At 35.0% G+C, this 12,158-nt stretch overlaps 1 protein-coding gene across 14 annotated transcripts in view; it reads left to right on the top strand.

The window, feature by feature from the left end:
• Positions 1 to 12,158, top strand: part of si:ch211-199g17.2 — a 58,435-nt gene that overhangs the window by 12,663 nt on the left and 33,614 nt on the right. For all 14 annotated transcript variants that reach the window (XM_027175578.2, XM_047807733.1, XM_047807734.1 and 11 more), the window contains 11 exons: positions 6,666 to 6,776; positions 7,797 to 7,865; positions 8,032 to 8,056; positions 9,997 to 10,014; positions 10,128 to 10,193; positions 10,277 to 10,413; positions 10,495 to 10,605; positions 10,707 to 10,764; positions 11,218 to 11,265; positions 11,360 to 11,428; positions 11,926 to 12,056. In XM_027175578.2, coding sequence (XP_027031379.2) covers positions 6,750 to 6,776; positions 7,797 to 7,865; positions 8,032 to 8,056; positions 9,997 to 10,014; positions 10,128 to 10,193; positions 10,277 to 10,413; positions 10,495 to 10,605; positions 10,707 to 10,764; positions 11,218 to 11,265; positions 11,360 to 11,428; positions 11,926 to 12,056 — 759 coding nt within the window. In that variant the 5' untranslated portion in view covers positions 6,666 to 6,749. The remainder of the gene's footprint in view (positions 1 to 6,665; positions 6,777 to 7,796; positions 7,866 to 8,031; positions 8,057 to 9,996; positions 10,015 to 10,127; positions 10,194 to 10,276; positions 10,414 to 10,494; positions 10,606 to 10,706; positions 10,765 to 11,217; positions 11,266 to 11,359; positions 11,429 to 11,925; positions 12,057 to 12,158) is intronic.

Genomic DNA, 12,158 nt, shown 5'->3' on the forward strand with positions numbered 1-12,158 from the left:
ATGAAGAAAATAACAGGAAATTAAAAGGGCAGTAAATGTGATTAAAGGGCAGACCTTGATTCTGGAGAATAAGGGGTATTTAGAAAGGTCATGTAAATGAGTAATGATTAAAATATAACTTTGAGAAATAATGACAGATGTCTGGTGGAGAAATAATGGGAAATTACCTGAAAGTATGTAAATTAAAGTGGAGGCGTCTAAAGGCGACAGGGTATATATTGAGGAGATTTTCTGGGGAAAGTATCGAACTTTTTGGGTTGCAGGTGAATGCTCTTTTTATTTTCCAACAATAATAGTGTTATTAGTGAAGTAGATTTAGTGAATCAGTGAATATTCGGCTAAAAGTTTGAGTGTGGTTCACCCTTTGATATGTCCACTCGGAGGGGGCTGTGAGTTTCGACACGTATATACTAGAACAAAATATAGGAGGAAGAAATAGCTAACCAAAATAGGGTACCAGATGAGAGCATAACAAATTACATGTATACTAAAATTTAAATAGATTACATGTCCTTACCTTATTTAGAAGTCAAAGTGAGAAGAGCAGGGAAAATGATAGTCCAGAGACTTTATCACCGAGCCAGAGCACACACGTTCAGCATGAAGTCCATAGTGAAATGTGTGTGATTGAGGAAACAGGTTTTTTTAGATTTTAATTGGAAAATATTGGAAAACTTAAAGAATCGGGGAAAAAATAAAAGGCACAAGAAACTAGGAACAGAAACCCAGAAATAAGGGGAAATTGTTTTGAGCCATGTAAAATAGGTAGGAGGGGACTAAACCCCGAGATTGGAAGTAATGGGAAATTGGCTAGGTGTTAAAAGAAAGGTGCTTTACAGTGCCAGAGAAGAAATAGCCGTGGCTTCCACAAGGCTTGGGGAACTTGACTGCACCACACCTGAATGGTTGGATCGGTTACTGCTGAGGACATTTTGTTCATTCTTTTCCATGCCTGAGGAGTATATTTACTATATACTAGTTTGATTAAGACCTGGAGAATATAGGTAATTGGCAAGGACTCTAAAACCACCCTGTGATGTGTCGCTTTAGAAAGGGACTCTGAGTTCTTACAGATCGAAAGAGGAATGATGGATCAGAATTTATTTCAACGTTTGTTTTATTCACTTCTATGTAAACTGTAAAAAAAAAAAAAAAAAAAAATTCCTGTAAAAACACACAGTTGCCATCAAGTTAAATGAACGGTATCTTGCTGTTGATGAAATCTACAGTTGGATACTGTTTTGTCCAAATACATCATAAAGCTATTATTTTCTACATTTACAATAAAACACTGTCAAAAACATTAACGATTGTTTATTCGCACTTCTTCACAAGAGGTATATTTGTAGGGTTTAACTGTAATCTACCATAAAATGTGTTATACAGTCCTGCTCACTATTATTGGCACCCTTGATGATTTTATAGATATCTCCTGAAAAAAATTTATCAAGTGAAAACACCTTTTTTCTACAGAGATCTTGTGTTTGATACAAAAGAGCTGGTAAACAACAATAAAAAAATTGAAAAGGTTTTGGCAGTCCCATGTGACATAAATCATCCAATGAATAGTGACTTCAGTGTTTTAAAAATCCATGTTACTCCCTGTTCCTTTGGCATAATGGTGAAGACAATGGAGCTGTCTGAGGATATCAGAAGCATGGAACTGTCGGGAACCTCCCTGGATGACGGGGGAAAAGGGAAATTTGATGAGAGAACTCTTCGAAGGTTGGTGCGAATAGTGAAAAAAACACCACGTTTAACATCCAAAGACCTGAAGGCTAACCTGTACCAGTTTGGGGACATGGTTTCAACAAGTACTATACGCCACACACTAAACCATGCAGGGCTTCATAGGGGAAAGCATCATTGCTGAAGAAAAGACATAAAAATGACTAGTCTTTGCCAAAGAGTACTTGAACAAACCACAAGCCTTCTGGGAAAATGTTCTGAAGACAGATGAAACATCAATAGAGCTTTTTGGCAATGCGCACCAACAGTTTGTTTACAGATGATGCAATGAAGCTTATAAGGAAAAGAACACCCTACCAACAGTTAAGCATGGTGGAGGATCCATAATGCTGTGGGGCTGCTTTGGTGTGTCTGGTACTGGAGGCCTTGACCGCATCACAGCAATCATGAAATCAGAGATTTTGGAGCAAAATGTCCTTAGTAGCTTAAGAAAACTTGGATTGAGTCGAAGATCATGGGTCCTCCAGCAAGACACAGACCCAAAGCACACACAAAAAAGCATGCAGGAATGGTTGAAAATGGTTTGGAGGCTGTCCCTGCTGTGAAAGTGTACAACCAAATATTAAGGAAAGGAGCCTTTATTGTTGCCATGCTGTTTTTTCAAGTTGAAATTACTACATGCAAGTTAAAAAACAATGTTTTTTGTTTAATTACTTTGGACCTCCAATGAATATATTTCTCATTTATTCTCATTTCCTGATATAATTCTCATTTATTCCTGAAGAATTTGCACGTGTTATACATAAAATGGAGCTGTGCCAATAATGGTGAGCAGCACTGTACATGAACTGCTAATAAAAATAAAAAAAAGATTTTTAAAAAATTTGAATTTGCCCTTAGCATTTTTGCTACTAAAAACAAAATTAAAAAGTAGTGTATAAATGTTGCCTTTGAAACAAAAGTTAACACAAAAAAAGTGTAATTTCAAAACATGTATCTTATTTATTATTACTTGAACAAAAAAATCCTTAACATAAAAAATTTCAAAAAATTCAACATTTTTTAGTGTATACATTGAACACAAATAATTACAAATTATTGTATCAAGAATCAGTACCTGATTCAGAATTTAGATATTCAGAATACTGAATAAACTTACAAAACCTTTAGAAAAAAACAAAAACTGAATGAATGACTGAATAAGAAATACCAAGTTTGAATAACTGAGTAGAAATATACAGTAGGAATTATTAAATATTAAATATTAAAAAAAAATTAACCAAGGGACTAAAGGTGTGTGTGTGTGTGTGTGTGTGTGTGTGTGTGTGTGTGTGTGTGTGCGCGCATGTTTTATGTGAGAGAATGATGGGTACACTTAAATGAAGTCCCACTCAAAGTCCATCAATTTCTTAAGAAGTGTTGACATCTGTTGGTTGACTGATGTCTTTTTGTTGGTGACCTTTCAAGTTTGCTTCGAAAGGAATCATCCACCTTTGGTGCCCCTCTCATGATAAGATAATATTGCCTTTTTTTTTTTCTAAGAAGTTAGACATTTTTACCTGTAAATTAACATACATACATAGTTCAGATACATCAGCAGGTATATTGATACATGCATTTTCTATAAAGTTACTTTGAAAAAATATTCATACAAATAAACATTAATTGAATCGAATGTAAGCGTCTAACCTCTTCAGCTTGGAAATTGTAATAAGTAGAAAAGACAGCATCAAGTCCAGATAGAAAAGCTGGCTGGATGCCCTCGCAAATTATTTGGCCTTCAAGACTGTCCATCCTTTGGTGACTGCAGGTTTTTGGTTTTTCACCTAAAACATTAAGAAGAAAAAAACAATGTCAGCAGCCATATCAATTATACATATTCTATAGCCGAATGCAAAGGAAACTAAAATCATTTTAGCCATTCACAGAGCCCTGTTCTTCTATGTTGATCAAGGACTAGTCTGTACAGAAACTTTAGTCAACATGTGTGTATAGATTATGAAATTCTGTCCTATTTTTATAAAATATTTAATTTAGTCATTTTTTCATCAATATTTATAAAGTCATCACCCTCACCTCACCCAAACATAAGACGTTCATTCAATTTCAGAACACGCATGAAGATATTTTCAATATTCTTTCATGATTCTGTCTGCAGTATCAGTCGAGGAGTTGCAGGTAGTCCAAATGTCCTTTCTACCTCAGCTGCAGTGGAAGATGCCTAAGACATACAATGATGAGGATGTGATTAGTACACAATACACTAAAAAAATGCCTTTAGTGCATAAATGGCTGCCCACTGCTCCGGGTGTGTGTTCATTGTGTGTGTGTGTTCACTGCTGTGTGTGTGCACTTTGAACGGGTCAAATGCAGAGAACGAATTCTGAGTATGGTTCACCATGCCTAGCCGTATGTCACGTCACTTCACTTAAAAAGAGAGTGTAATGTTGTGAAAAATCCTTGAACCCAGGAATGCCTTAAAAGCAGAGTGATATGCCTTAAGGGAATTATGATTTGGAGTTATAAGACGTATGGGAATAAACCCCAGATGTTGTAATAGTCTTAAGGTAATATATAACTAGAGAATAAAATAACCACACTTGAGTCAGAGGGTGGATAAAAGAGGAAATGTTTATTATAAGAACTTAGTAAAGGGGTAGTAGGAGTGTAATCTGGAGATCCAGGGCCAGAATCTGAGGAAGAAGATGCCAAGGTGGGAGAGATAATCTTATCTCATAAATTGTTATGTAGAATGAAGAAGACCTTGGTTCCCAGACCTTATCTCATAAACTGTTATGTAGAATGAAGAAGACCTTGGTTCCCAAACCTACGTCCTGGGAACTAAGGGGAGGAAAATCCATAAATGGGCATATGGGTAAAAGGTGCTGGGAAATAAGGGGAAATTAGTGAACAGGATGTTAGTGTATTTAGAAAACATAGGAGGTGATGCCAGTAAATAAGGTGATATGAGGAAGGTCACCAGGTGTGACTGACAGGTGTTTCTTGTTGCCCAGATGAACCCTCGGTTTTTGCCAGTAAAGCAAATTTTTTTTGTTAATAAAAAGGATGATGAGAGAGCTATTTTTGGGACAAAAGCATTTTAAGGATCAGAAAATGGGTAACATCAGTCAGAGCCATTGCTCAATCATTGGGCAGAGTCAGTACAGCAAAGTGGATTGTCCTGAAAATAAACCATGATCATAGACGCAGAATGAATTCAGTCTACGCCAAATTTTGTTTTTGCTAATTTACAGTAAAATTGCATCATGCAGCAAGACAAAACACAATCTCAACACAACAAAAGACCTCGTCAAAGTATAAAGTGGATGGCTTTAGACTAGTCAAGTTCATCATCAGACTTTAACCCAACTGAGCATGCATTTAATCTCAAAGAAGAGACTGAAAAACCCACCAATACAAGCAACTTGAAGAAGCCACACTGCAAGCCTAGAAATGTGTCAGAAAAAGAGAATGAAACATGGCAATTGATGTCAGCTGGTTGCTTGGCTTGATTCAGTGTTCGCATGCAAGATATGTCACCATTTGTTATATACTTTAATTTACTTTAATCAATTATAATAATTTTCCTTACCTAAAAACTGTGTGGTCTGGCACCTAAAGTTGTTTTAAAACATCTAGATGTAAATATCAGGAAAAGATTTCAGAATCTTGTGATGTTTCTCTTTATTCTTTCAAATACAAGCATCTTTATATTGGGTGAGACATTGATCCAGAGCATCTGTATGCCTTCAGGTATACAGGTGCATCTCAATAAATTGTCAGGGAAAAGTTCATTTATTTTAGTAATTCAACTCAAATAGTGAAACACATGTATTATATAAATTCAGTACACACAGACTGAAGTAGTTAGTAGTTTCAGTACACACAGACTGAAGTAGTTAGTCACAGACTGATTTATGTGTTTATGTATTTTGTATTAGTAGATTGGAGTGTTTTTGCATTAAATCTAACACAAAAAGAAGTCTGAAAATTATATAGAAAATAATCAAGACACAGTGTACGGTGCATTTACAAGTTCAAAGCATAATACTAGTGGTAAGCATGCAAAGCCAATTACTAACAATATAACTCAAAAAGAATAAAAATATATTAAGCATGCTTTAGCAAATACATTATGAAGCAAAGAGAAAAGCGAAAAATGAAACACTTTGAGATGATAAAAGTCATCCAAAAGGAGATTTCCCAGGGTACGTACTGTATTGTCAGCTCGCTGTCCGGAGAGAGAATGTTGAGTGGAGCTCTGGGGGATAATTTTATATGCCAGAAAGGGCATAAAAGGAAATAGGGGGAATTATTAAGTTGTTAAATAGAAAATAATAGGAATTCAAAAATACAAAGACAGCAAAGATAAATATAAGAAAAATATAAATGCGATGGAAATTCAGAGCTTGGTCAGTTCATTCTACAACATCTTGATGAATTGATCTTGGGTTGATTGCTATTTTTGCAATAAACTTTATTTTTGCGTCTCTCATCCATGGCGTTTGTGAGGTATTATTATTTACTTATCATGTTTTTTGACTTGAGTAGTGTGGAAGAAGTGGCCATACACCCAATTTTGGCATAGATGCAACAAGACCAAGGTGTGTTTAAAAGAAACAAAAATGGTCATTTAGAACTGTATAAAAGCCAGGGTTACAACTGTATTGATTCAGATGATATGCAGATACCTTAGCCTTTCAAGACTAAATTTGGTACCTTAATTCCCTTGTCTTTTAAAATGATTGATTTTTTTATTAAAGAGTTTTTCTACAACAGATGACTGTTAAATTATTTTGGGGTTTATTTTTAGTCATTTTTTTTAAGACCTCAAGCCTTTGAGAATTGTTTCCATTACAACCGCTGCTGCTGTATATTTACAGTGTAGAGTTTGTGTGCTAGAAACCTCTGCAGAATGTATTTTTCCCATATTGTTCAGTGACTAAAGCTAACAGTGTGCTTTCTCTCCTTTTTAGCTTGTAAACAGGAATGCAAATTGGGAAATTGCAGCTACTGAAATAGATCTGGCGGAAAAAAAATCGGATTCTTGTATAGGAAAGATGAAACCCTTACAGCTCATCTGTCAGGTCAGTTAACATTTCTGGTAGAAAAGACATAACATGGATAATCCAGGACCACATGAGCAATTTTGGTTGACTTTTTTACCGAAGATTATTTCCATTTACATTGACCCTGGCTAGCAATTTCCTCAGAGTGTATTATGCTGTTCCATGCCCTCTGCCCAGCATGTGTTTAGAAATATGGAAAATTTGCATTTTTTTTTTAAAAGTAAGGTTATTTGGGAGGTAATTGAAAGATTTTAGGAGAAATCTGGTGATTACAAAGTTACCGATTACAAAACATTGTAATCTGGTTTGTCCAAACTGATAACAGAATGCAATAGAAAATATATCTAATGATCTGAATCCCAGATTTAGTCATTGGAGAGACAAAAGAACTTTTTCATTTAAAACTGACTCCTTATCAGACACACTTTTGTAACATCATGTTTTTTAACCTTCTGCTAAGGGTAAACAAATCTTGCAACTGAAATTTTGTGAAAACAAATCTACTTGTCTAAACAAATTTGTTTTAAGCAATAAGTAAACTCCAAATTTCAGATAATAGACTGTTTAAAACAATTCCTGTTTTTCACTGATCATTTCTCTGTTTTCTCAAAAAATGCAGTTTTTGGTTTCAAATGGTTCAATGGTAATTTAAGAAAAACAAAGAATTTTATTCAGAATGCTTGTTTAGTTAATTTAGATTAATAGGACAGATGAGTGGTCTTTAAAACAGCAGTTAATAAATGATAATTAAAAATGAATGATAACTAAATGAAATTGCAGAAGCTTTTGATATGAAGTCACAATTTCTCCAGTAGGTATTGCATATATAAAAACTGTATTATAACTAGAAAATAAACTTACAGAAAGGAATACATTTGTTTTGTTTTTAATAAGTAAATTTATAATTAATTATGTGGATTCATATACTCCATATACTTTTTTTTCTGTGCTACCTTGTGTTTTTTTGTTTTGTTTTGTTTTTTACTTACTTTCAGAAATTTGTTTATTGCTTTTTAATATCATTTTCTTTTTATACAGAACTGCAATATGCAGTACGAAAAGATTAAGGACTTTAAAGCTCATGTCCGGAGTTTCAAACATAAGAAGGTATGTTAATGATTCATTGGAGCATTTCAAAAGCACTACATGCAGAGAGTAATAGCAGTCATTTTACATGTGCACATGTTAACAAGTTAACACAACAAATTATACACTTAGACTTGACCCAAAAATTAACTTTAAACAAACTTAGTTCCTTTGCTTGTGTCCACAGGAAGTGACAAAACTTTTCGATTCAGGTAATTTGTAGTCCTTTCTTATTACATTGTTGGGTGTGCTGTAGTGTTTGATTGCATGTAGTATGGATTCACTTACATGGGTAGGATAGGATACTTTGAGTGTTAGCATTGGATATCATGAGTCAGAATCATTAATATCATAATACTGTATTGATCCCCTTGAGGAAATTGTTGCAGTTGCTCACAATGCAATCTAATGTAAATAAAATATAAGAATTAAAAATAAATATTAAGTTAAAAGTATAGGTGCTGTACAAAGGATGAATTTCCAAACTTATTGAAATGCACTGCTCAAAATATAACAGCAGTGAAAAATAGATGGCAGGGGGAAAAGAACAAGACTATACTGATACAAATTATTCAACGTATTGCACATGTAACAATATATTGCACTGAAAAAAATTATTGCATAAAAATATAGGTACTGTGCAATGAAAATTTTCAAAATACACCGTTTGAACTATGCGGCAGCAGTGAATCAGATGGCAGAAAAAATGTCAGACTATAATGATACCACTTATACACATGTAACAAGTGATTGCACCAGAAAAAAATATTAATCATACTAGCATTATATAATAAATGTGGCTTTGAAAATCTGTGATGATATAATGAACTAAGTGTCTAACACTCAGAGGGAGGAGTTATATAGTTCGATGGTCACAGGCAGAAATGATCTCCTGTGTTGCTCTGTAGTGCATCTTACATGTATTAGTCTGTCACTGAACGTACTCCTCAGACTTACCAGCATGTTATGGAGTGGGTGGGAGGAGTTGTCCAAGATGGAACATACTTTGGACAGCATCCTCCTTTCAGAAAGATAATCAGAGAGTCCAGCTCTCAGAGCACTGGCCAAAACATCCTCAGCAAAAATAGTGGCAGGTCTTTTTTACTCTCCAGCTCAAAAAGCCCACATCTTGGCATTCAAAATGTTCTTAATGATCCACAGTTTGTTATTTGAGTAACAATGGATAGTTCTTGTTGGGGGGGGGAAAAAGAGTCCACACAGAAATTAATGTGTTAGCCCATCAATATCCATTTCATGAGGCTCTCAGAATGCATTCCAGTCAGTCACCTCAAAACAGCCCCTCAGTGATTTACAATACTTCTCAGACTAGCTCCTCATTATTCTAGTAGCCACAGGTTGTCTCTTAACCGGAGGAACACAGCACTGTTTGCTGTAGCTCAGATTGTGATCTGACCTGCCCTGAGTGGGGAAGGGAGAAGAGCCTCACACATTCTTCACATTAGCGGTTTCTTCTCTTGTTGAGCAGCTCACATACTGTATGTAATTGGTCAGTGTTTTTTCCATGGTGACATGATTTAAATCACCTGAGATAAAGATGAAGACACTAGGATATTGGATACTTGGATAGTCTTCAATCCAAGGTCTGGCTGTGTTGGAGGAATCACACGAAGACTCTGGTTTTGTTGCCAGAGGAATAAGGCTTTTATTATCATGCAGTAACAGCCTGAGCCAGTCTGCAGAGAGACTCCCACTCTAATTCATAGTTTCCCATACATTCCTACATGTCATCCTAACTTCTGTTTCATATCTAGGGCACCCCTGACTATATGAACTTTCTAGGTCTAGGATACGTTATTATATATGGTTACATTTCAATGCACATAGGACACATTAAGCTACAATATACCATACATTTGGACCATATCACCCACACTCCTGTGCGCACGCACAGACACCTAGCTAATTTCCACACTGATATTGTTTCTATATATCACAATGAATAAAATTCTTCTGCAGACTTTCATGAAAGATGCCAACTAGTTGAATTGTAGATTTTACCAATATTTTTGCTGACTAACAAAGTCTAAAACTACTTTGAGTAAGGAAGCTGCAATTTGATTATCTAGAATTTACATTGTAGGTAATTGTACTAAAATATTTTTCTTTCTCTATTCTATCTCGTTTTTTGAAGTGTTACATAAGGGACCAGGTAAGATGTGACACTATATTTTTCCATGTATAACATATGAAATATAATGTATGCCTAAAATTATTGGTCTGTTATGGATATTACTAATGTTGTATTTTTATAAAATTTTGCAGTTTACTTTCCCATATTCGTTTTCCTGGATTACATAAGAAACCCACAGCAGACTCAACCACTCATTGGTGAGTGACTTTGTGTGTATGTTTGTATTTGTCTTTTTTTAGTACTTCCCATTGCTTATTTGCTTATATAAAATTGTTCACAGGTTTCGACATGGTGACGATGTTTATTACTCCTGAAAAAATCGGTGCCCTTTACCTGTGCCATGTATGTGAGGAGCATTTAAGCACTAATGATGTTGTATCACATCTGTGCTCTGTTCAACATTACTTCAATTACTTGGTCAGTGCCTGCAGTCATAATCAATCTAGATGCCGTTTGTATTAAATCAAAGACTGAGGCATTATTTTCTTTCTGGTTCAGGCAAACACTAATCCAGAGTTGCTGCGTTTTGCTTGGCTCACTGACTCCTTGGCTTATCTGAAGACCACTGCTTCAAAAGAGTACAACACCAATGGTTCTGGTAGCCTACGGGTAAAAACAACTTTATATAGAAAGAGAAAGAAGTGTTTTCTGTTGTTCTCTACTTAGGAAGACTCATCATTGTGTCTGTGTGTGTGTTTGTGCTCATGCAGGTTTTCGAACTGCCAAAGATGATGCTGAAGAGGTGTAAGAAAATGCCATATCATCAGGGTAATCTTGTGTTCAAGAGCTTCTGTTTTTTCAGAGGTGTTGATTAATGTTCTTTAATAACACAGGACTCTGTACCCAGATGTTTTTCTAACTTGTAAACTTCATAAGGAATAAAAGGAAAGCAGGGTTTATAGTTGTTTTGTAGACAGTTTACAACATTACACATAATTATAAAAGTTTTGTTTTGATTGAACAGCTGTTATAACTGGAATAAAACACTTTTATCACTTATATGCTCTTATCAGAAAATAAACACACCACCCCATCATTGGTTATTTTTCAGTGCACACCATTGTGTTGTTTTCTATATAAAAAAAGCCTATGTCAGTAATATAATAAAGAAATGCTGATTTCCAGGAGCTGGAACATATAAAATGTTGCCTGGAATTTGTCACTGCCCGTTTTATAAACGTCTTCTCTAATAACCTTTTTTTGTCCTTCTGTCCTCCATAGTCATGTCGATGTGTTTCAAAACAGTCAAGCTAAGAGAATGTATCCAAGGTTAAAGTCATTTTATTTCATGAGCTATTCTCATACATCTGTATTTAAATAGATACTTGTTATGTCTTACATTTTTTAATATTTCGCTATGCAGGCAGTATACCACAGAGGAAAACCATTCAGGAATACATTGCAGACCCAGCCAGAAAGAATCCGTTATTGGGTATGACCTGTTCATATACAGCACTGGTCATGGATAACAGATTTATCAACCACATATATTAAAAGAGATGTTAAAATACAATAAAAAATCAAATTAACTGTAACTGAAAAGCACTGAAAACTAAGGAGCAGAATATAATTTCAATTTGTATTTATTGCAAAGCAAAAGCAGGAACAAAACATGCAAGTCAGAAAAGAATATAAAGGTCATCAGCTTCAGTTTAAATTTACATTTTGTAAATATGTTCAGTATTCAACACATGGCACACACACAACAATGAACAAAGGGCACATTTTAGAAAATCAATAACCACTTCAAAATCATGTAGATATGTTTATAGATGTTACTAGAAGCTTCCATTATATAGTCCTATACACACAGTTGCATGAAACATTTACAGCTGTGTTGGAACTTATCTTTGACCACAGAGTGAGTAATTGGGGATGTTGCTGTCCTGGATTGATGTTGACGGGTGTTTTGTTTTTTGTTTTTTTCAGGCCTAAACTCACTGCTTGAGTACTCTTGTCCAGGATTTTGTGGGTATCTCTGTCTTCTGTGCCAGAAAAAACTTCCAGCTGTTCAAATAATCTCCCATTGCATCAGCTTTGACCATGTTTATTGGTATCTGGTGAGTGCTTATAGGTGCAAATTAATCTTAATGGGCTTTTATTTATAGCAGTTTTTAGTGACACTGACCATTTGTGTTCCAGAGAGTTTTTACTCCTCTGAT

Source organism: Tachysurus fulvidraco, chromosome 24 (assembly GCF_022655615.1).
Source record: "Tachysurus fulvidraco isolate hzauxx_2018 chromosome 24, HZAU_PFXX_2.0, whole genome shotgun sequence".
NCBI classification, from domain to species: Eukaryota; Metazoa; Chordata; class Actinopteri; order Siluriformes; family Bagridae; genus Tachysurus; species Tachysurus fulvidraco.